The following is a 21,310-nucleotide window of genomic DNA, read 5'->3' on the forward strand; positions in this document are numbered from 1 at the left end:
AGAACAAAGAGCTATGAGAAGCTCTGGGATGAGCTTTAAACCAGCCTGGTTTTCCAAACCAGGCTAGGATACTCTGGAAATTGGTTTGGATATGGAGGGGCTCTGCAAGGAGCCACAATGCCTTGTCAAGCCAAACCAGCTCCTCAGGAGCAGGTGTCCACCACCCCAGCCCTTCCCTGTATCCGTCTCCTATCTCTCCATGGGATCTCCCTCACCAAACTGGCAAGCAAAGCCAGGAAACCAGTAAAGAAACACATCTGAGCTTGCCTTGGCTCCTGGACAACCACCACGAAGCTGTGAGAAGTCTGTTTGCTTATTCCCAACCTGGCCAATAAATAATTTATTCAGTGTGTTTGTGGTGCCTTTGTTTCTCACCCTGGTGCTGTTACCCTTTGAAAAGCTACAGAGGTGGAGCAGCACATGAAGACTAACTCAGACCAAAATGTTTATTTTCCAAACAGTTTGGGACAGCCAGGGATGCAGCTAGAAAGAGGCAGCAGCAGGAAGGACCAAGGGCTTGTGACGCTTATCCAGGAACCTGGCTAAGAGGACCTGGACAAACACCTGGGTCTGGCAGACCCAGTTTTCATGTGGTGTGGGAAAACTGGGCATTAATTAACTCCAGCAGGTGACCGATGTTTTCTAGAGAGTCTTGCTGGGGCAGCTGCTTGGCCAGGTCGAAGGCTTTCATCCCCACCTCCCGGGCCTAGAACAGGACAGAAGAAACACCCAGGAATCTGGCTTTTCTAATGGGGTAGGTAAATACCTGCTGAGGTTCAGTGCCGGCACAGCTTGGAGCAGATCCAGGCTCCCTTTCTGAGGTGACCTGTACAAGCTGCTTTACATGAGAGCCTAAAGCTGCCAGCAGATCCCATATTTAGGATCCAGCGGTGCAGACAGGAGATTACTGACCCCAGCCCCCTGTGCTGGACATCACCTCCTGTCTTAACACAGCTCCTCTGAACAATCCCAAAGCGATGTCAGGGAAAAAGCCAGCTGTGCTGACTGAACTAAATCCTGCATTTATCTTAATAAGAAACTAAATTATTTCCCTTGGTAGCTCTTCCAGGGATTAGACACTCTCACAATTATAAAGCTTTGTCCTTTTTCTTTTTCAAACAACTTTAAATTTGCCTTTTTCTCCCAAACACTCCCAAGTTGTGGCTTTCTATAATACGATGAAAAGACCATTAATATTTCAACACAGTATTTTTCACCATCTGTATTTTCATTCCTCAAAACCCAGGCTGAAAAAACTCAGGGTTTTGAGCTCTGATCCCAAACAGAGGGACCCGATTTCCAGATGGTTTCTGCTCAGCACTTCCTCAAAATCAATTTTTGGTAAAGCAGAGAAGTCACCAATCATTTGTGATTTTTTAAGCCATAAAAATACAAGAATGCAGATTCCAAACTGGAATTACAGACTCTAATACAATGAACCTTGAATTCAGGGGAGTCTGGTTCAAGGACAGGTCTGTGAGCCCCAGGTCTTGCTCTATGTAACCCCTGAGCTTAGGTCTAAAGGCAGCTACACTGCCAGGATAGCCCAGATAAAGGATGAACCCAGAAAATGTGGATAACTGCAGGATCCACTGGCCTGGCAGAGACAAAAACACATCCACCAGGACTGTCAGCCTCGACAGAGTGCAGGTCACAGAATGATGGAATAATTTGGCTTGCAAGAGACTTTAAAGCTGATGTCATGTCCCATGGGAGGGACATCTATAAGACCAGGTTGCTTCAAGTCCCGTCCAACTTGGATGGGATGGGGCAGCCACAGCTTCTCTGGGCAACCTGTGCCATGGCCCCAGCACCCTCACAGGGAAGGACTTTCCCCAATATCCCACCTAAGCCCTTGGTTTGAGAGCTATGAGGCACTTTGTCCTTGGTCATCTGTGGCCAAGGAGAGATGCAGGAGGAACAGGAGATAGGATGATCCCCAGAGCAGTTGGCCAACTCTCCTGAACCCTTTCAGACACAACCTACCTTGGCTAAATCCAGGCCCAGGTAGTGGATTATGGCCAGGGCATGCAGGACTCGGGCTGTTTCCCTGGGATGCTGCAGTGGTCCCTGTTCTCGGACCTTCAGCACTGCCCACAGCACCCGTATTCCTTCCTCACGCTGGGCTTTGGCTGCATGGAGAAAGAAATGATCCTGATGGATTGATTTGTGCAAGAGAATAGATTCAAAACTGCCCAACTGGCTCTTCTAGATAGCAAAGCATTTCTACTACAAACATCAACATGGTCTGAGGGTGGGGAGGCCCTGGCACAGGCTGCCCAGAGAAGCTGTGGCTTGCCCCATGCCTGGAAGTGTCCAAGGCCAGGCTGGATGGTGCCTGGAGCAATCTGGCATAGTGGAAGGTGTCCCTGCCTGTGGCAGGGAGGGGAATTAGATGAAAGTCAAGATCCTTCCCACCCAAACCAGTCTGGGTGTCTATGATCCCAGCTTCATACAAATTCCATGCCTATTAACAGGACTCCTTTCATTCAGTCAGTGTTTGTGTTGATCAGCCTTCAGAGAAGATGTGGAGTCACAACAGCTGCAGGAAGAGAACTATTTTTCTACTCTTGCCACGCCAAAGATGGTCTCTTGTAGCCCTGCCTTAGTGTTCTTCCTACTCTCGGAACTCCTGATGGAGGTTGTGCCAGGAAATGGGATTTAAAGAAGTGCTTCTCTTATAATCACAGAATCCCAGACTGCTTTGGGTTAGAAGGGATCTTAAAGACCATCTCATTCCAACCCCCGGTCATGGGCAGGGACACCTTCCACTAGACCAGGTTGCTCTAAGCCCTGTCCAATGTTGCAGCCTGACCTTGAAGATTCAAGGGAGAAATTTTTTTACTCTGTTTCTTGACAATGCCCTTACTAGCACAGATGGTAGAAAGGAACCAAGAACTAGAATCTGGTCTGGCTTCAGGGGAGCCTGTGGTAGTACCAGGGGCACAGTGATGCTTTCTGCACCTTTATGTGCCAATGAGAGACTCCACAGCCTTTCTCTCAAGAGTACTCTCCTGATTATTACATCCAACTCTCTGTACAGGCTATTCCATCATGTCCTGCTCCTCCAGGAGGAAGCTGTAACTTTGCCTAAGTGAGCTGAAATGTCACATACATTATTAAAGGGAGACAAAGGAGCTTCAGAGAAATGAGAATGTTCAAGTATCGAATTGTACCAGTGGAGATTTACTCAGAATATGAGGAAGAATTTTTTTCATGGGAAGGTACGTAAAGCACTGGAACAAGCTGTCTAGGGAGATGGTGGAGTCACTATGCCTGGAAGTGTTCAGAAAACACATGGGTGTGGCATTTGGGATGTGGGTTAGTGGTGAACAGGACAGTGCTGAAGGAATAGTTGGACTTGATGATTTTAAAGGTCCTTTATAACTTGAATGATCCCATGAGTCCATGAATCAAATCTTGCTTTCCTCCAGTCAGTACCAAGGGAGCTGTGAAACAGAGAATGCAAACAGCAAGGGCAAAGCTGGCTTTCCTCAGAACACTCTCATTCCTGAAGCAGCCTGTGGCAATCTGCCGAGCACTGAGATCAAGAACATTGGCATTGCCATTTAATTCAGCCTCTGGAAACACCATGCCAACCCCAACACTGCCAACACAATCTGTAGCATGCAGGGACTCTTTAACTCCCCACTCCCCAAAGGTTTTGGAGCAATAGCAGCTCTTACTCATGCCGTCCTCGATGCCTTCCTCCTCCTCGGAGAATGGCGATGCCTCTGCCTGGGCCTGCAGCACTCGCTGGTGCCCGTGAAGGGAGCTCAGCAGCCAGTCATGCCAGAGGCTGCTCACCTGGCAGAAAGCATGGGAATTATTTCACTCCTGTGAATCCCTGGTATTCAGTTGTTCTCCAAACAATGCCCCTGCATGGCCTGTCCCCTCCACATGCCTGCGGGTCACTGAGCTGGGCTGTATGTTCTCAGAGGGATAGCACCGCTCCTTTCCCACACAGCCCCTCACTTCTCCAGCTCATTTCTCCAGCTGATTAGGGATTTTCACCTAACTTGAACAAATCTAACCAAAATATTCACCAAAAGCTAGTTCAGTTGAAGTTTAGGACAGGAATGGTGGTGGATATTGCAGCTCCCAGCACCTTATTTCCACAAAACTTATTTAAACAGAAAGAAGTTCATTTTTTTCCGTTATTAAATCAATTAGAGAATTATTACTTTCCTTGCTTGATCAATCCATTCTGAAAATCTTTTATCAGTGTGGCTTTTCACTGATTCCCAGTGTAAATTTTAGGTGGCTTGTTTGTATCCCACTTTTTCCTGGATTTAAGAGCTCCTCAGAGACCCTAGGTACTGGTGGGACTCTAACCCCTGGCACAGGAAATTTGGTAGCAAAGCTGGTTTTTAAGAAGGTTCAGCTGCCCAAACTGAAGACAGTTTATTAAAAATTTTTAACTGATTACAGGATTAATATGTCATGGTTTTACCTCAGAGAATTATTTATGTACAAAAAGGGTTTCTGGGATTGATCCTAAAAGGCAACACTGACACTTGATATGGTCATCATCCCATTGAAAGGAAATGGAAGAAACTTTAGAAAGAGCACCAAAAAAAGCTGAGAAAAACTCAGAGGATGATTTTTGGTTCTACCAACCTCAGTATAGAGTGAGTTTGCTACATCCATTTTATTCTGGTAGAAGAAGATATTGGCCATATTTAAGTATCCTCCAGAGACCTCAACAGAATTTAGTCCAAACTCAGCAGTAGCCAGGTAAATCTGAAATCAATATTAAACAAAAAAAAAAATGTCAGAAGGTTCATGTTCATGTCAAACCTGGGAAGTTTTTCATTGTGGATTAATAATATTGCAAATGCTGGGGGTGAGGTTTATGTGTAAATCATGACTGGTAGTGATTGGAAAATGTGGTACTTAAAAGCTGGTTTTTGGGGGTTATGTAAAGGAATGACATACTAAAAACTCTCTTTGGGGATTATCCATAGGAATGAGGCACTAACAAGCTGTATTTTGGGGTTTATCCATAGGATCCATAAGGATATACCTAGTTCACAGAGTTTATCCATAGGAACATACCAAAAAAGCTGTATTTTAGGGTTGACCCATGGGAATGCAACACCCTAAATCCTCCCTGGCTGGGGCAGAAGCACCTGCTTGCTTCATTCTTTAAAGTCCAGGGCAGGTTTCCCACCCCCCCCTCCCTGTGCCTCCCATCCATCCCACCTCTCTCAAAGCCCATTTTGCTGCTTTCCCAGCCCCCAGACAAGCCTTTTGTTCTCCCAGAGCCCCGGAGGAGCAGTGGGAAGGTAGTGGAGCACTCCAGCTATTCTGAGCTAGCATGTGACTCCCAGCAGATCCCAGACATGAAGCCAAAGTCCAGGCAGGTCCTGAATTTGCTAAGAGCTAAAAACTCCTTACCTGGTGCCCTTTCAGGCACCCCATTTGGGGAATGTAAAAAAAAAAAAAAAAAAAGAAAAAAAGAAAGGGGTTTTGGGAATCTCCAAAGCCTTTTCGGAGATTCCCTTGTGGGATTCTCAAATGCCCAAAGGGCTTCTAGCCTAAGCAGAGACAGGATTGTGCGTTATAATAGAAAGGGTCTAACTCTTCTCCCTTTATGTCATCATTTACACCCACACAAAGCCACTATCAAATTCCACAGAAGTGAGTATACATCACTCGGCACTGGATAAATTTAGTCTACGTGGGACAGAAATAGGATGTGGAGTTCATCTGGCTTTGGACGATCAAATGACAGGCAAAGCATCCTCAGGAGCAGAGCTGGCAATGACCACTTTCAATTCAACAAACTGTTTACATGGCTAAAAGGGTGGAATTGGAGAACACATCATTGAATCAGATACTGAAATAGGGAAATAAGGCATTAATTAAATAATGGGTGACAGACCTCAGAAAGTATTGAGGGAAATAACAGCCAGAATGTAAATTATCTGTGGAACAAAAGGCAACTCCATCAGTTCGGTGCAGGAATGTCTGGGCATCTCAGCACTGTAATGAAGCTGATGGAGAAATTTATAGGGAGCAGCCATAAGGAATGTGAGGAACATACGAGGAGTGGCTGAGGGAGGCTCAGCCTTGAGAAAAGGAGTCTCAAGGGGGGACCTTCTGGCTCTCCACAACTCCCTGATGCAGCCAGGATGCAGCTGGGGGTGGGTCAAGCTCTGCTCCCAGGAGACAAGGGACAGACAAGAGGACAACAAGTTGTGCCAGGGGAAGTTCAAGGTAGGATATTCAGAAAAATTCTTAATGGGAAGGATGTTAAAGTATTGGAACAGGCTGCGCAGGGCAGTGGTAGAATCACCATCCCTGGAGGTGTTCAACAAATGCATGGATGTGGCACTTGGGGTCATGGGTTAGAGGTGGACCTGACAGTGCTGGGGGAATGGTTGAACATGATGATCATGAAGGGTTTTTCCAACAGTAGTGATTCCCTGATTCTTTGTCACTTCATGGGAATAGGGATAATTGGTAAAGCACATCTTTAGCTCACACATGGATCCACAGCTGTCTCAGATCTATCCATTTCAGGTGTCTGTGATGTGAACCCTCTTGGGTTCCCAAATCTGCCTGCTGACATTTCCATATTGACCTGGGAGGAGAGAAGGAATTAAAATGGAAGTGTTCCTTGCTCCAGTATTCCAAGGGACTTACATCATTGGCCAGGTGATACAAAGCCTGGTCTAGGTTTCCTTCAGCAATAGAGAAAAGCCCCAGCCCACGGTGTAACTTGGACTGAAGAGCAGCACTGCAGTCTGTGGTTTGGAGTACGATCCACTGGGCCTGCGAGAGATACCTGGCTGCCTGTCGGAGATGGCCAGTGCCTGGAACGACATATAGGGATAATCAGGGAAATAAGGAGGATAAGGAGCATTTTTTAATCTGGAAAGTCAGAGAATACTGCTGGCTGTCCATTTGGGGTAGCTTGATATGGAGATGTAGTTTGGGGATTCCCCACTTATTTCCCAAGTGCTTCTGAGTTGCCCAGGTGTCCAAAGTCTCATTTACAGACAGGTGAATCTGTAGAGAGCTCCAAGAGGAGTCAGAAACCACTGAATTCCAGACTGTGGAATTGGAAGTTCATCCTGTTCCACCCCCTGCCATGGGCAGGGACACCTTCCACTATCCCCAGTTGCTCCAAGCCCCATCCAACCTGGCCTTGGACACTTCCAGGGATCCAGGGGCAGCCACAGCTGTTCTGGGCACCCTGTGCCAGGGCCTCCCCTCCCTCACAGCCAAGAATTCCTTCCCAATATCCCACCTGACCCTGCCCTCTGGAAGTAGGAAGCCATTCGCCCTACTCCTGGCACTCTAAACCCTTGTCTCATGTCCCTCTCCAGCTCTCTTGGAGTCCCTTTAGGCACTAGAAGGGGCTCTGAGGTCTCCCTGCAGCCTTCTCTCCTCCAGGTGAACACCCCCAGCTCTCCCAGCCTGGCTCCATGGCAGAGGATACATTGCACACAATCTCTCTGGAACGTGTGGCCTAAACAGGTTCACTCCAGGCAGGCACTGATGACTCTCACCTTATCACACTGGAATTACTCACAGCATTTTTTCTCCCTGCTCTCACCACACCATTTATGACAACTCTGAGCCAGCTCCATTGTGCCAGCAGAGGATTGTGTGTGCTCCTGGAACAGCAGTGATTTACAGGGATCTCTCTTGTAGGGAGAGCACCTCCCATGCCCTCATTTGCCATGTTTTCCAAAGCACACAATGAGAAAAATCTCTGCTCAGGCAGAGCAAGATTTGTGAATGAACTGGGGAGTTCTTTGGGTGCAATGGCCTCCAAAATGTTTGCTATTTTCCTGAGGTAAGAGCACAACCAATCACCCTCTGGAATTTAATGACTCAGAGAGTCATCTGAGGCCATGGAGGTGAAGAATAGACTTTCATACAGCTTCTCCTGTGGCAATTGGTGGAGAGGGAGAAAACATTTCACTTGATTTCATTGACCTCCTGAGTGCTGAGAGCCACAGAAAAGGAGTGTGAGAGGTGTGTGTGTGGGGGATGGCTTAAAACTCTGCAATGCCCTTGAGGCAGAGCAGGGCCCAGAGCTGCTTCTTTGCAGATAAATGGCAAAAGGAAACCAGAAACCTGACCCCGGAGGCCTTGCCCTTGCCAGCATTCCCATGTTGACAATGCTCACCTGTGGAGGCCTCAGCCAGGAGCAGATAAATGGGCACGAGCTGCACAGAGGCAGAGCCAAACACTCGGGAGCTGAAGCGCAGCGCCTGCAGTGCTGCAGGAATTGCTTCCAGGGGCTTCCCTGCCCACACAAATCCTTGGGCTGTGCTCAGCGCCAGAGCAATGAGGGATTCCTGCAGGGAAAAAGAGCAGGGGCAGAATGAGAAAAGACAGGGAGAAAGGAAATCACAGAAATCACACAATGGTTTGGGTTGGAGGAAACTTAAAGCCCATCTCATCACATCCCCTGCCATGGGACACCCTTCACTAGACCAGCTGGTTACAGATGCACAGGCTCTTTTTAAAATCAGGTTTTCAAATTATAAAGAAGCAATTGTAATGTCGTTTGTGGCTGTAATTAATAGACAGACATTAAAGCTGTCATATTAGAGCATATTAGAGTCTGGCTCCATTCCTGCTTTGAGCAGGAACAGCTTTGGACTCATCCTTGTAGATCATGTGGTATCTTCCCAGACGAAGAATCCTTTACACCTCCTGACAAGGTCTCATAAGGCTTCTGCAATAAAAGCTGTGAAGCTCAGAAAATGATCATCACAAGACCAGAAAGGAGATTAGAGCAAGAGGCTCCGGCATGACTCAGAGCCAGCCAAGCCCCATGGTGCCAGCATGGCATGGCTCCAACTGCTGGAGACATGGCCAGAGAGTGAGGAGAGAGCTCCTCACAGGGAACTGCAGCTTCATCCCACCCTCTCCTAGCTGGTCCTGGGCTGGGATTTTATGTGCAGAGTCTGAAAACTGGTCAAAATCAGAATGTGTTACATTCAGCAAATCCATCCCGAGCTGGGCAGGGTGGTGCAGCAGCTTCTGCAGTGTTTGAGTTTGTCAGAATCTGGAACTTATCCTGTACTTATCCATGCATAGTTGCTCCCTGCCTTTTGCTGTTCCTACCAGTCCACACCATTTGGCCTCTCCACTGTTAGCAGAAGCTGATGTAATCCCCAGTTCCACAAACAGATCTCCATCCCAATGCCGGCTCCTTTCTGGGAGCTATGCGTACTGTGCCCTTACAGGGATGATAAGGAAAAAAGGCCAGGATCTTTGTAGAATGACAGAATCCCAGAAAGGTTTGGGTTGGGAGGGGCCTTAAAGCTCATCTTTTCCACCCCCTGTCATGGGATGGGACATGTTCCACTAGACCATGTTGCTCAGAGACCCAGCCAGCCAGCTACTATCACTTCTCCATCATCTTTTCCTAGCAGGGATGCAGCAGGAAAATGGTCTGGGAATCACTGGTGCTGCTGGAGAGTGCAGCAGTGCTACTCTGATTTTGTCAGTGGAACACTGAAAAAACACCAGTTCACCCCTTTATCACCATCTGCCTCCAGCTGGGGCTGAGCTGGGCAGAGGCACCAATCAGAGCTACTGGAGGCTGGGCTTTGGCATTTTACTGAGCTTGAACTGCTTGGAGTGAGGCAGAGTTGTGCCATGGGTGAAGGACCAGCTCCAGGACAGACAGCTCCAGGACAGCCTGCAAGTGTAACCCAGAGATCCTGGCAGAGGTAAAAAGACACCTTTCTGCATAAGTGAGATCTCCAAAGAACACAGCCCAGAGCAACAGCCCCTGCTCCAGTGAGGAGAGCCAAGAACCAGAAAACACAGCGCCCATTCCTGAGCTACCAGAATACGGAGAGGGGAAAGGCAGGTTTTCCAGGGAAACTGTGGCATCCCTGGAAGTGTCCAAGGCCAGGTTGGATCTAGCTTGAAGCATCCTGGGATAGTGGAAGGTGTCCCTGCTCTTGGCAAGGGTGGAACGAGATGGATTTTAAGGTCTCTTCTACCCCAAACCAGTTTGGGATCCTGTGAAACACAAGCTGGGGAGCAGGTGGTGCTCAGGAGAAAATCAGCACATGCTTGGGGCAGCAGCAGGAAAACTAGTATTCCTCAGGCTGCTTTTTCTGTTTGTTCCAGTCTGGTGCAACCAGTGCAGGCCCTGGTGCGTGGGCATCACCCAGATTGGCATCTGGGATGTGCTGGAGATTGGGATCATTCTTTTTTTAGTCCTTGTCAATGGTATCATTGCTGCTTCCCATAGCCCGAAACACTTGCAGTGAGGACAAAGCTGGGGGTTGGACTCTGGCACAGCTTCCAGGAGGAGAAGGAAGGGCAGGAGGCACGAGAAGCCCTGGAGCAGTGCATATTTCCAACCTCAGTTCCAAGTCTCAGAGAATGGCTCCTTTTGGCCCTTAGGGGCCCTGGGGGAATGGTTCTCTTTGGCCCTGCCCTGGTTTTCCCCTTGCCCCTGGCCCTGTCATTTTGGGCTACTTCCAAGTGTGTTGCAATTTGAGGTTTCTCTGAAGATGCCTCCACACAGTTTTTGGGATTTGAGGGGGCTGAGGATCCCAGCTCTGCTCCACGTGGGAGCAGAGGGTTGGGAACACAGGGCCCAGTGCCACATCCATTCTCTCACTCTCAGGCACAATCAATGGTGTGTCTGAAGAAATGATGATTTCAGGAAGAGGGAAGGCTCCAGTGGGCTGGAGCTGAACCTGCATCCAGAGCAGTGCTGGGTCTGGCTGGGCTGGATCTTTTCACATGCCCAGGAGCTGTGGGGAGCTGACATGCAGGCAGGTGAGGCTCTTCTACAAACAGAAACTTGGAGCTATGTCAGTTTGGAGGTGCTGTCTGCAGGCACCCCGCTGGCTATGTTGACAGAAGCAGATTTCTATCAATAAAGCTTTGGAGCACAGACAAGGAATGAAACTCATAAAACCTGCTGGCTCCCAGCTACCTGCTCATCAAGCCACAGGGCATTTGGATGTGCCCAGGTTTCCTTGTGTCCTGACTGGGGCTGGAGCTCTGTGTTTCCTAAACAAACACAGGGCAGGAGTGGGTGAAGTACAGCAGAAATGTTAAAAAAGCAGCAAACCCAAGGCAGGCTTTGGGCGGAAAGTTTTTTCTCTGGTTACCATGAAACTGCAGAGCTTTTCCCTCAACTCCAAAGGCCTTTTTTGCATAGAATCCCAGACTGGCTTGAGTTGAAGGAACCCTAAGGCTCATCTCATTCTAACCCCCTCATCTCATTCCAACCTTCCACTATCCCAGGTTGCCCCAAGCCCTGTCTAACCTGGCCTTGGACACCTCCAAGGATGGGGCAGCCACAGCTTCTCTGGGCAGCCTGTGCCAGGGCCGCCCCACCCTCACAGGGAAGAACTTTTTAAGCACTTTTGTTTGACCTGGAATAGGAATGTGATGCAGCCAGTGAGACAAGGCACTAAATAATCTCCCCCTCTCCCAACACCTCTGAGCCAGCCCAGGCCCAACCTGGCTGCTCCAAATCCTGCTGGACACAAAGGAACTTTCCTTCCTGCTGGGAAAGCCCGCAAGTAACTGAGGGATTTCCACTGTCTCGCTCCTTTCTTTGGAGAGAAGGAAAGCAAAGTATCCCAGCACAGACAGTTCTCAAAATCTATTTTATTTAAATAGGCTGGAGACAGAGGTCAAAGAGCAGATTATGTTAATAGTTGTTAAGGGGCTTATAAAAATCTCCACTTAAAAAAAAAAACCCAGGGTCTTCTCTCCCTGCCTTGCCTATGGAGCCATTCCCCGCCCAGGCTCCAGCTCCAGACTGCTGTTTGCTAAGCCAGTGTGAACCTCAATCAAAAGTGACTTTCTCCCCACCAGCCCCATCTTCCTGCTGTCTTTTCCTTCACCTAATTAAACCAGCAGATTAACTTCCAGCTAACGAAGGAGCACTTCCCTCAGCTCACAGCCACGTGGCCTGCTGGAATGTATGTGGATAATTTGAGCTGCAATAAAGTCAGTGATGTAATCAGTGTCAACATCAGTGTTCAATAGCAGGGGAGTTTCTTGAAACACCTTCCAGCACTTCTGGATGCAAAATCCTGCCACACCCCCATGACACCCATTTTAACCTTCCTTGTAGGTTTTAGAAAGAACAACTTAAACAGAACCTGGAACTAAGGAAGTTTTGCATTTTCCCTGTGGGACACACTGGCCTGACACACCTTCTTTGGACTTTGCTCAACAGTCTCACCTGGGATTTTCAGCCAGAGAGGAGTTTCCAAACCAGCCTGTGATGTCATTGCCCAGTTCCTGTAAAACCAAAAGGAATCTGCTGTCCAAAGCCTGTCACGAGCTCTCACCAAGCAGGACTTTTGCCTTTGGACTTCATCTTTCTGGAAGCTCCCAGGAAAGGGGACAGCAATGAGCTGGTCCCCAAAGCCCCACATTTGGGCCAGAAACATCTTAAAAATAATAATTTGTGTAAATTTCAGAAGTGTAGGGATGTTCTCCTCAGTGGCACCATCGGATTATTCCAAGCCTACTATGTGCTGCCCCATTATTCTGTGTCTGGGAGTTATTATAGAGGGAAAATTTATTTCCATGGGAAGGATTTTCAGGAGCAGGTGCACCTGGGTGGGTCATTTTAGTAACAATGTAGAACAGCAGCTCCTGCCACTCCAAAAACAGAAAAAGAAGGAGTTGCAAACCACTGGTGCTGGAAATGAGATGCACATCTGCATGTACCCGAGGTCTGATGGAGATAAAAGGCTGCACTTAGTGGGAAAGGGTGTTCCAAATTGGCCAGGAAAACAAAGGGAGGGGACTTGGATTCTTTGCCTCTTTGCTCTGGGAAAGGGGATACCCTCCCATCAAATGGCCTGGAAGAAGCAAATCTCAGCTGGACCACAGACTAACCAGGGCAATGGACCAACCTCCTGGCAAGGTGGGAAATCCAGGATTCCTGCTGCCTGAGGAAGATCAGGACACCATGGAAAAGGCTGGAGGCTCAGGAATGACAAAGAGGATGCTCCTCCTTATTTTTGAGGTTTCATATTAAAAAAACAACTCTGAACCTCTGCAACCAAGTCCCAAATCAACCAAGGAAGTGCCATCCTCCTCCTTGGGAGCACTCAGAGGGAGGAATTCTGAAGAGGTGAATCCTCTGACAGTAAAAGCCCTGCTTGGTTTTAGGCGAGAAATTCCTTTCAATTTTAAAGGAATTGGGCAGTGACAGCCCAGGCTGCTTTGGAGACTCCTATGTGGTTAAAAATCCCAGGTAAGCCCTGTCTGCCCCTGGTGTGTGCCACCATGTACAGCCACGGTAGGGAGAGGAGCTAGAATTCCTTCCCTGGAAGCACTTTGAAGTTGTGCTTGTTCCTCCTGCACCCACCTGCCTCCTCAGCAGCTGCTCCTTGCCATGTTTTCTGTCTTTTTCGGAATGGAAACAGGGCTGACGCCCAAGGACTGGGATGAGCAGGTGGCAGATATGGCTGTGGATGCTGATCCAGTCGGTTCTCTGGTGGGAGACATCACTGGCAAAAGGAGGGGAGAAGGATACTGGTATTTGCCAGGATATTATGTTAAGGAAGATTGTTCCCTGCTGCCTTTCATGACTTTCTCCATAACAATTACCAAGAGCCTCTAGGCTGCCTACAGGGTGCCCAATATATGATACTTCCAAATGTTTCCATTTCACAGCACTCTCCTGCCACATCCTCATTGTTCTCTGTGTTAAAATCCTTATTTAAATCATGCCCTGAACTCCTGATACAGCTAAGACTGAACAAATCCCTGGATTCCAACACTGGAAAAATAAAAACCACAAACTAACCGACCCCAGGTCACTGCGAGAGCAGGGAATGTTCTGAAACTCAGTGACTGCTCTGAGGGCATGTGAGGGATGTTTGTGTGACAATCCCGATCTCCTGGCTTTGCTCCCTGCCTGATGCAGGAGGTGTTGGAAGGCAGCAAGAGCATTCCAGGTGAGTGTGCCTGCTCCAGCTCCTGCTGTCCTGCTGGCTGATCTCCAGCCTGGGCCCTCTCCAGGCTCCCAGGCTCCATCCTGGGTCTGGTCCCTGCCTCCTGAGCCCATCCCTGCCTGCTGAGCTTTGTCCCAGATCTCATCCCTGTGTCTTGGGCTTTGTGAGTCTTGTCCCTATGTACTGAGCCTCATCCCAGGGAAAATGCTTGCCTCTTGCCTGTGTCCCAGACCACACCCCAGGCTTTGTCCCTGTCTTTCTGCCCTTGTTCTAGGCCTGTTCCTGCCTCCTACGTTTCATCCTGGGCTTTCTCCACGTGTCCTAAGCCTCACCCTGTGGCTGGTTCCTGCTTCCTGGGCCTCACCCTGTGCCTTCTTCCCATACCCTATGCCTCATCCTAGTCCTCGTGTCCTGAGCCTTTCTGTGGGACAAGCCCTGTCCGTCGTGTCCCAAGTCTGTACCTCCCTCCTCCTTCCTGGGCCTCATCCTGAATAGCAAGCCTTATCTCCAACTTTGTGCCTGTGCCTCGAGCCTCACTCTGGAGCTAATCCCTGTCTCCTGCCCTGTCCCTGTGCCCCAGGCCTCATCCTGCCCCCTGGGTCTCACTCCGGAGTCTCTCACCAGTAGTAAGTGAGGCGACAGTCGGGGCAGCGCAGCGGGGCCGTTCGGGCCCCGCACAGCTCGCAACGCGGGGCCCCCGCCATGGTCAGCCCTGAACCCTTGACGCGTCCCCGGTTGCCATGGTGACACTTCCGGCGAGGCGAGAGTCGTCACTTCCGACAAACACTACACACGGCGCTGGCGTTCCGTTGCCGAGACAACGCTTCCGGTACAGGCGGGCGGCACACGTGATTTCCGTCCGGCCGTGCGGGTGGGCCATGGCGGCGGCTGCGGCGGCGAAGCCGGTGAAGGACGAGGACAAGGACAAGGACGAGGACAACGACGTGGATGCGGCGGCGACCGAGGGTCGGGTGCGGGCCTGGGCAGCGGCGCAGGCGGCACGCGGGCGGCGCGTGGCGCTGGTGACGTCGGGCGGGACGCAGGTGCCGCTGGAGGCCCGCGCCGTGCGCTTCCTGGAGAACTTCAGCAGCGGTCGGCGCGGGGCCGCCTCTGCCGAGCAGCTCGTGCGGGCGGGGTATGGCGTGTGCTTCCTGCACCGCGCCCGTTCCGTCTTCCCCTGGGCCCGCGCCCTGCCGCCGCACGGGCCCGCGCTGCTCGACGCGCTCCGCCTCACCCCGGGGCCGCCCCCCGGCGTGGCCGCCGCCCCCGCCGCGCTGCCCGCGCTGCTGCCCGCGCTCCGCGAGTACCAACGCGCCACCGAGGCGGGCGCGCTTCTCGCCATCGAGTTCACAGGGCTCGCTGAGTACCTGGCGCTGCTGCGCGCGGCTGCCCGAGCCCTGGCGCCCCTCGGTACGGGGGGATACCCGCGCGTGAGGGGACGGAGGGAGCCGGGAGGACCCAGGAATGAGGGACAGGGTGGCCACCGGTTCGTGGGGCACAAGGCAAGAGAGAATGAAGCCCCCAGGGGCGTCTCCAGTATGAGGGAGCCCAGGAATGAGGAAACAGGGTGGTCCTGTACAAAGATTCAGGATGAGAACAGATGAGGCTCTCATGGGGGTCTCCAGTGGGAGGGGCCTGGTGGACTGAGAACGAGGGGATGTGATGGTTGTGGTAGGTCGAGTGCTCCCTGGCGTGAGGTAGGTGATAGAACCCCCTCACAGTGGTCCCAGGGTCCAGGTATGAAGTGATACTCGGGCCTGTGGGGAGCTGGCATGAGGGGACAAGGGGCCCGCCTTGCTTGGAGGGCTCCTGCACCCTGGCATGAGGGTCTAGGCTGTCCCTGGAGGCTGTTTGGGCTTGGGAGGAGGGGACAAGGCAGACCCCAGTGGAGAACAGTGTAGCTGAGGGGACCCCAGGGTGAAGTCAGTGCTGCTCTGCTTAGGATTGTGCTGGGGAATCCCTGAGGGTGGCCCTGGTCTCCCCTGTTTGGTGTATGTGGATGGCAGCTCGGCTGGCTCTGGGGTGACGGGGACTGGCCATGGCAGTGGGGGTCAGCAGTCATGTTCCCACAGGCTCCAGCGTCATGTTCTACCTGTCAGCCGCTGTGTCGGATTTCTACATCCCGCTCTCCGAGATGCCGGAGCACAAGATCCAGTCCTCGGAGGGGCCCTTGCAGGTCAGGTCCCCCTGGGCATGGCCCCCTCTGCCACCCCCCCTCAGCCATCCCTACTTTGCTTCCACGGTCCTTCTCCTGAGAACTGGCTGTGGATAAAATCCAGGAAAACTGGAAAGCTGGAAAGCAGCAGCTTCTGTGTGTTATCAGAGGGTGATGGGAGGGTGAGATCTCACAGGGACAGAACCCTGTGGAAATCCTTTAGTTGCATTGTTCTGTTCTTATCTTGCACCGAGGGGCCTAGATACAAGGGTAGGGTAGGATCAGCCCTGCTCTCCTTTGTTCCAGGTTTATTTTTAGGGTGGGATGAAGGGGTGAGTGGTGTCATGGGTTATCTGCAGGGAGGTCAGTGCTGCATGGAGCAGCTTCAACCTGTCTGCAGTTGTGGTGTGGCAAATGAAGAGGGGCCCCTCAAGTACCTCCTGCTCTTCTGGCTTTGTCCTTTAAAGCTGCCTATGCTTCCATGGAGATGATGAGAGGGTGAGTCTCAGAGAGCTGAAGTGCTCCAAGAATAGCTCCTGAAGTACTTGCTGCCTTTTGTCTCGAGAAAGGCCTGGAGTGCTAGGACAAGGAAGAACGATTTCAAACTGACAGAATAGATTTAGATTGGATATTGGGAAGAAATTCTTCCCTGTAAGTGTGGTGAGGCCCTGGCACAGGGTGCCCAGAGAAGCTGTAGCTGCCACATCCCAAGGGCAGGTTGGGTGGGGCTTGGAACAACCTGGGATAGTGGAAGGTGTCCCTGCCCGTGGCAGGGGGTGGAATGAGATGGGCTCGCAACCCCAAACTATTCCATGACTTTGGAATCCATCTTGCTTGTACGAATGACAGTCTAACACTGCAGCACCGAGGTCTCTCTCAGCAATGGGAGCTCAGCTTTGGAATTCTTTATATGACAAATACCAAATTTATTTAATTAATTACTTTCTAAGGAGTTGCTAGGCTTCATTCTTTAGCGTTAGCATTGGAAAGATGAGACCTGGCTTGATTCCCAGTGATGGATCCAGAGGTTAGGAAGCTGCAGACCAACGCCTCCTACTCTTTTTCCTCATGCTTTAGCACTTCTATGCCTCACTCGTGTTAAGGAGTTGATAGAAGGAAATGTGAAGATGGGATAAGCTACCTGGATTCTGGAGAGCTAAAAACTCAGATTTATGCAGTTGTAATGCTTTTTTAAATCTTCTTTCTTCACGTTTGTATTCCCCAGTGCGGTTAGCTGTGGGAATGCAGGATTCCTGTGGTGCACCTGAGAACTTCCTGACTGAGTACCACATGGATCATTTAATTTAAATTTAGTGTCATTTGAACCTTGTTTGGTGAGAACTGCCCAAACACTGCCTTGAAAAGCTTCTTGATGTAAACGGTGTATGAAACAAAGCTGGAATTTCCCTCTTTCCCATTTCCTCTCTTATTGAAACTCCCTGTAATGTTTTTACTAATTTTTTTTTATGTTTTCCCGCTGCAGATCACAATGAAGATGGTGCCAAAAATGCTGTCACCCCTGGTCAGAGACTGGGCCCCTGAGGCCTTTGTGATTTCCTTCAAACTGGAGACAGATCCCCAGATCCTCCTGGATAAATCTCGGCAGGCTCTGGAGAAATACCGGCACCAGGTGGTGGTGGCCAATGTCCTGGAATCCCGGAGAACCTCTGTCATCATTGTCACCAGGGATTCACAGACTCCCTTATCCCTGTCTGACGAGGAAATAGCACAAGGCATGGAAATAGAGGAGAAGATTGTGAGTTACCTCCAGGGCCAGCACACAGCCTTTATGGAGAGAAAAGGCTGAGGAGCAGCTCAGAGGAAACAAGGCAATTGTGCTGCAAAGGGAGTAGGACTGGAGTGGTTGCCTGTCCAGGTAAATAAAGCAATCTCGACGGAGCACTAAGGAGGGCCGTCCAACACTGTCACTTTTCTACAGCTTGGCCACAGCTGTTGTGGCTTTGTAAAAGAGAAATATATGGAAGTGAAATCATTCCAAAGGATATTCGTCCTGGTGTCTAAAGGAGGAAAGGAGCTTGTTTCTGTCCCGTGGGCTGGGAGAACTGGGAGAACAAGAAGTGATGAAGGTCTCTGTATATAAAGAATTTCTTGAATCGCCCTCTTTGAACTGTCTTGTTGAATGGCTGAAAGAAGGAATGGGGCTTTGCAGGAAAGATTTGCTGATTTTATGACTGGAGAGGGGAATCATCTGGTGTTGAGAGTGGATGTTGAAACCAGGGTAGCAAAAAGGAAAATGAGGTGGCAGTGACTTAGAGGGAGCAGCTTTTGAGCCAGGAGAGATCCTGGGAGAGATCCCGTGTTCCTACATTTCAGGTGCTGCAGCAGCATCCCTAAAGCAGCTATTTCAAAGATTTTCCTTCCATCCCAGGTATTTGAAAATTTCTTTGTTTCATATTACATTTACACCAGAAAGTTTTCCAAGGCAGTGTTTGAGCAGCTCTCACCAAACAAGACTCAAGTGTCACTGCAGAGCTTTGTAAACAAAGGCAAGGCCCCATTTGGCACAGACCACAGAGGATGGATCCAAGCTTGAGGCCAAGGTTGGAGAAGGGGAGTGGGCACTTAGAGGGGTGGTGTCCTGGGAAATGAATGGAGCTGAGGAAGGGTCTGGAGCCCCAGGAGCAGCTGAGGGAGCTAGGAAAGGGGCTCAGCCTGGAGAAAAGGAGCCTCAGGGAGACCTGGCTTTGCACAACTCCCTGACAGGAGGGGGTGGCTGGGGGATTGAGTTCTGCTTTCAGGGAAGAGGATGAGAGCAGAATCTCCCAGGCTGTGCCAGGGGAGATTCAAGGTTGGATATTGGGAAAATTGTTCATGGAAAGGTGTTCAAGTACTGGCACAGGCTGCCCAGGGCAGTGGTGGAGTCACCATCTCTTGAAATGTTCAAAAAAAAATTGGATGTGGTACTTGGGGGCAGGGTTTAGAGTAAACATGGCAGTGCTGGAGGAATGGTTGGACTCAATGATCTTGGAGGTCTTTTCCAGGCTTAGTGATTCCATGATTCTCTGACAGCAGAATGGATGGCAGTGATTGACCCTGGAAGGGGAAGATTCTTCTTGACTGGGTGGATTTAGAACTGGAATGTTCCTGGTTTTATCTAAATGTTCTTCCAATGGTTACCAGCTTCAAAGTGTGTGTTCCTCATGCCTGCAGGAAACTTAACAGCAGCTCTCCTGCTGTCCACTGTGTGTCTGCTCATGGGCTGTGCTCAAAATAAATTCACTGGAATCCTGGAAAGAAGGACAAGAGCACACGGGAATGCTGGAAACATTTCCAGAGGCGAGACTGTGCTCTGAGTAAAACCATGGAGTGTTCAGGAGGCAGGAGTGATTTTGTAATAACACCAATCTTCTGAAAGCGAGGGGCACTCAGCAGACAAGGAAAATAAAGCCAGTAGAGCAAGAAAAGAACACAAGGAGGGGATCGGTGGATCCTGTAAGTGACGGGAGAAGTCCAGGTTGGTCCAGAGGGGAGAGATCCAGCTGGTAACTGGGTCAGGAGAAGGAACTCACTGGCCTTCTTGGTGGCCAGGACTGATAAAAAAGGTGAATAAGCTCCAAGAATTGCCTGTTTTCATCTCCCAGTATATAATGGATGTGAATTTCAAGTCTGGGATTTCCCTTGTGTTAGTTTGGACAACATGGATGGGCCAGCAGGGATGAGAATATAAAAACTTGTGTAAGTTGAACATGTCCTTGTAGGAGTGTTGGCGCAAGGGTTGGGAGAAATGCAACCAACACTGTCTTCAGAGTGTCCTGGCATTTCTCAGAGGTGGTTGGGAAGGAGAGGAATAATCTGAGCTTTTTGAGGAGCAGACTGGGGCAGTGGGCCCAGGGAATCTCGGAGTTTCGTTTGGACTTGGAAACACACTGTGGGCTTCCATCATTGTGTCTGCCCCTATTTTTGAAGTGCCAGTTGGGGAGCTGACCCACAGCCATCCTGATCCCGTCAGGGTTGCACCTTTCCCAAGTGGGAGGTTAAACCAAACCCAGAAGTGCTCCCACCTTGGCAGTGTGTGAGCATCAGCACTCTGGGAATGGTGGTTGTGGTACCTAATTTGGAAGTGGCTCCTGCGAGTCCAGGATCTGTCCACTGCTCTCTGAGGATCCTAGAGGGCTCAGTGGAAGGTCCTCACTGGACTCTGTTGTGTCCCTCTTCTTCATGTCCTGGTCTTCTTCTCTCTCTACCATCCCCATGCACAGTGTCTTCAGCAAGTGAGTTGGTTCTGCAGGATGGACCTACTTAGCTTTGCAGTTGCTCAGTCTCATGGAGTCATCTTTGGGTTGCAAGGGGCTTTAAAGCTCAACTCATTCTGCCTTCCACTAGCTGAGATTGCTCCAACCCTTGTCCAACCTGTCCTGGAACACTACCAGGGATGGGGTAGTCGCAGCTTTTCTGGGCAGCCTATGCCAGGGCTTCCCCCCTCACAGGGAAGAGTTTCTTCTGAATATCCCGTCTAACCCTGCTCTCTGACGGTGGGAAACCATCCCATCGTGTCACTCCATGTCCTTGTCCAAAGTCCGTCTCCAGCTCTCTTAGAGTCCCTTGTAGGAACTGGCATAGTCTCTAAGGTCTCCCTAAAGCCTTCTCTTGGCTTAGCTCCATGTACTTGGCCTCTTCCCATTGAGGTTCAGCAGATTCATTCGGTGTTTAGAAGAAAATCGGGAAAACTTTTGGCCCCTTTTGTTTACCCAGGGGTGACCCCAGCGGGAGCGGCGCTGCGCCCGCTCTCGGCCACCAGGGGGCGTCACGGAGCGTGGAGGGGGCGCGGCCTCCCCAGCGCACGTGACGCGTGGTGGCGTGGCCTAACGCCGCCGTGAGCGCCGATGGGGGCGTGGCCGCGGCAAGGGGCGCGGCTTGTCGCCATGGCGCCGGGAGTCCGACCCAGCGCCTGGACGCGGTCGCCGCCGCCCCGGTGGGTGTCCCCGGACCGGCTCGAGGGTGTCGGGGGCTGCGTGTACCTTCGGGACCAGCCCAGGGTGGGGGTCGGGGTATTGGTTGTATCCCCGGCAGCGGGCGCCCGCGGGGCATTTCTTGGGGTCGGCTGTACCCTTAGGATCGGCCCGAGGGGTTTGGGGTACCCGCGGCCCCCAGGTCTCTCACGGCTCCTCTCCATGTCCCGAAGGCGGAGTCCCCGGTGCCGGCGGGCACTATCCAGCGCTGGCTGCGGGCGGGGGGCGCCGACCCTGCCACCCCAGCCGAGGAGCAG

General features: G+C 50.8%; 3 protein-coding genes across 3 annotated transcripts in view; 2 read left to right on the forward strand and 1 right to left on the reverse strand.

The window, feature by feature from the left end:
• Positions 1-432: 432 nt before the first annotated feature.
• On the reverse strand, positions 433-14,702 carry ZMYND12 (zinc finger MYND-type containing 12). The gene is made up of 8 exons (XM_066334516.1): positions 14,550-14,702; positions 13,340-13,481; positions 8,147-8,318; positions 6,652-6,821; positions 4,621-4,743; positions 3,687-3,807; positions 1,987-2,132; positions 433-706 (listed from the first exon to the last, which is right to left on the reverse strand). Exons 1-8 carry the CDS (start codon positions 14,630-14,632, stop codon positions 587-589), a joined length of 1,077 nt encoding a protein of 358 aa, XP_066190613.1. The 5' UTR covers positions 14,633-14,702; the 3' UTR covers positions 433-586.
• Positions 14,703-14,806: 104 nt separating this feature from the next.
• PPCS (phosphopantothenoylcysteine synthetase) lies at positions 14,807-18,083 on the forward strand. Its single transcript, XM_066334517.1, has 3 exons — positions 14,807-15,338; positions 16,001-16,104; positions 17,567-18,083. Exons 1-3 carry the CDS (start codon positions 14,807-14,809, stop codon positions 17,888-17,890), a joined length of 960 nt encoding a protein of 319 aa, XP_066190614.1. The 3' UTR covers positions 17,891-18,083.
• A 127-nt stretch (positions 18,084-18,210) lies between these two features.
• Positions 18,211-21,310, forward strand: part of CCDC30 (coiled-coil domain containing 30) — a 42,476-nt gene continuing 39,376 nt past the window's right edge. Inside the window, exon 1 of the mRNA XM_066334515.1 lies at positions 18,211-18,472. The gene's annotated coding sequence lies outside the window, so the exon portion shown is untranslated. The remainder of the gene's footprint in view (positions 18,473-21,310) is intronic.

Source organism: Sylvia atricapilla, chromosome 22 (assembly GCF_009819655.1).
Source record: "Sylvia atricapilla isolate bSylAtr1 chromosome 22, bSylAtr1.pri, whole genome shotgun sequence".
Taxonomy (NCBI): domain Eukaryota; kingdom Metazoa; phylum Chordata; class Aves; order Passeriformes; family Sylviidae; genus Sylvia; species Sylvia atricapilla.

Bases quoted from the DNA above. Each gene is read 5' to 3' on its own strand.
- ZMYND12 (XM_066334516.1), bottom strand. From the start codon at position 14,632: ATGGCGGGGGCCCCGCGTTGCGAGCTGTGCGGGGCCCGAACGGCCCCG. The intron at 4,744-6,651 runs GTAAGTCCCTTG...TATTGATTTCAG, and splicing joins TGTATCACCTGGCCAATGAT to ATTTACCTGGCTACTGCTGA. The intron at 2,133-3,686 runs GTAAGAGCTGCT...TTCTCCATGCAG, and splicing joins AGGCATCGAGGACGGCATGA to CCAAAGCCCAGCGTGAGGAA.
- PPCS (XM_066334517.1), top strand. From the start codon at position 14,807: ATGGCGGCGGCTGCGGCGGCGAAGCCGGTGAAGGACGAGGACAAGGAC. The intron at 15,339-16,000 runs GTACGGGGGGAT...ATGTTCCCACAG, and splicing joins CCGAGCCCTGGCGCCCCTCG to GCTCCAGCGTCATGTTCTAC. The intron at 16,105-17,566 runs GTCAGGTCCCCC...TTCCCGCTGCAG, and splicing joins CCTCGGAGGGGCCCTTGCAG to ATCACAATGAAGATGGTGCC.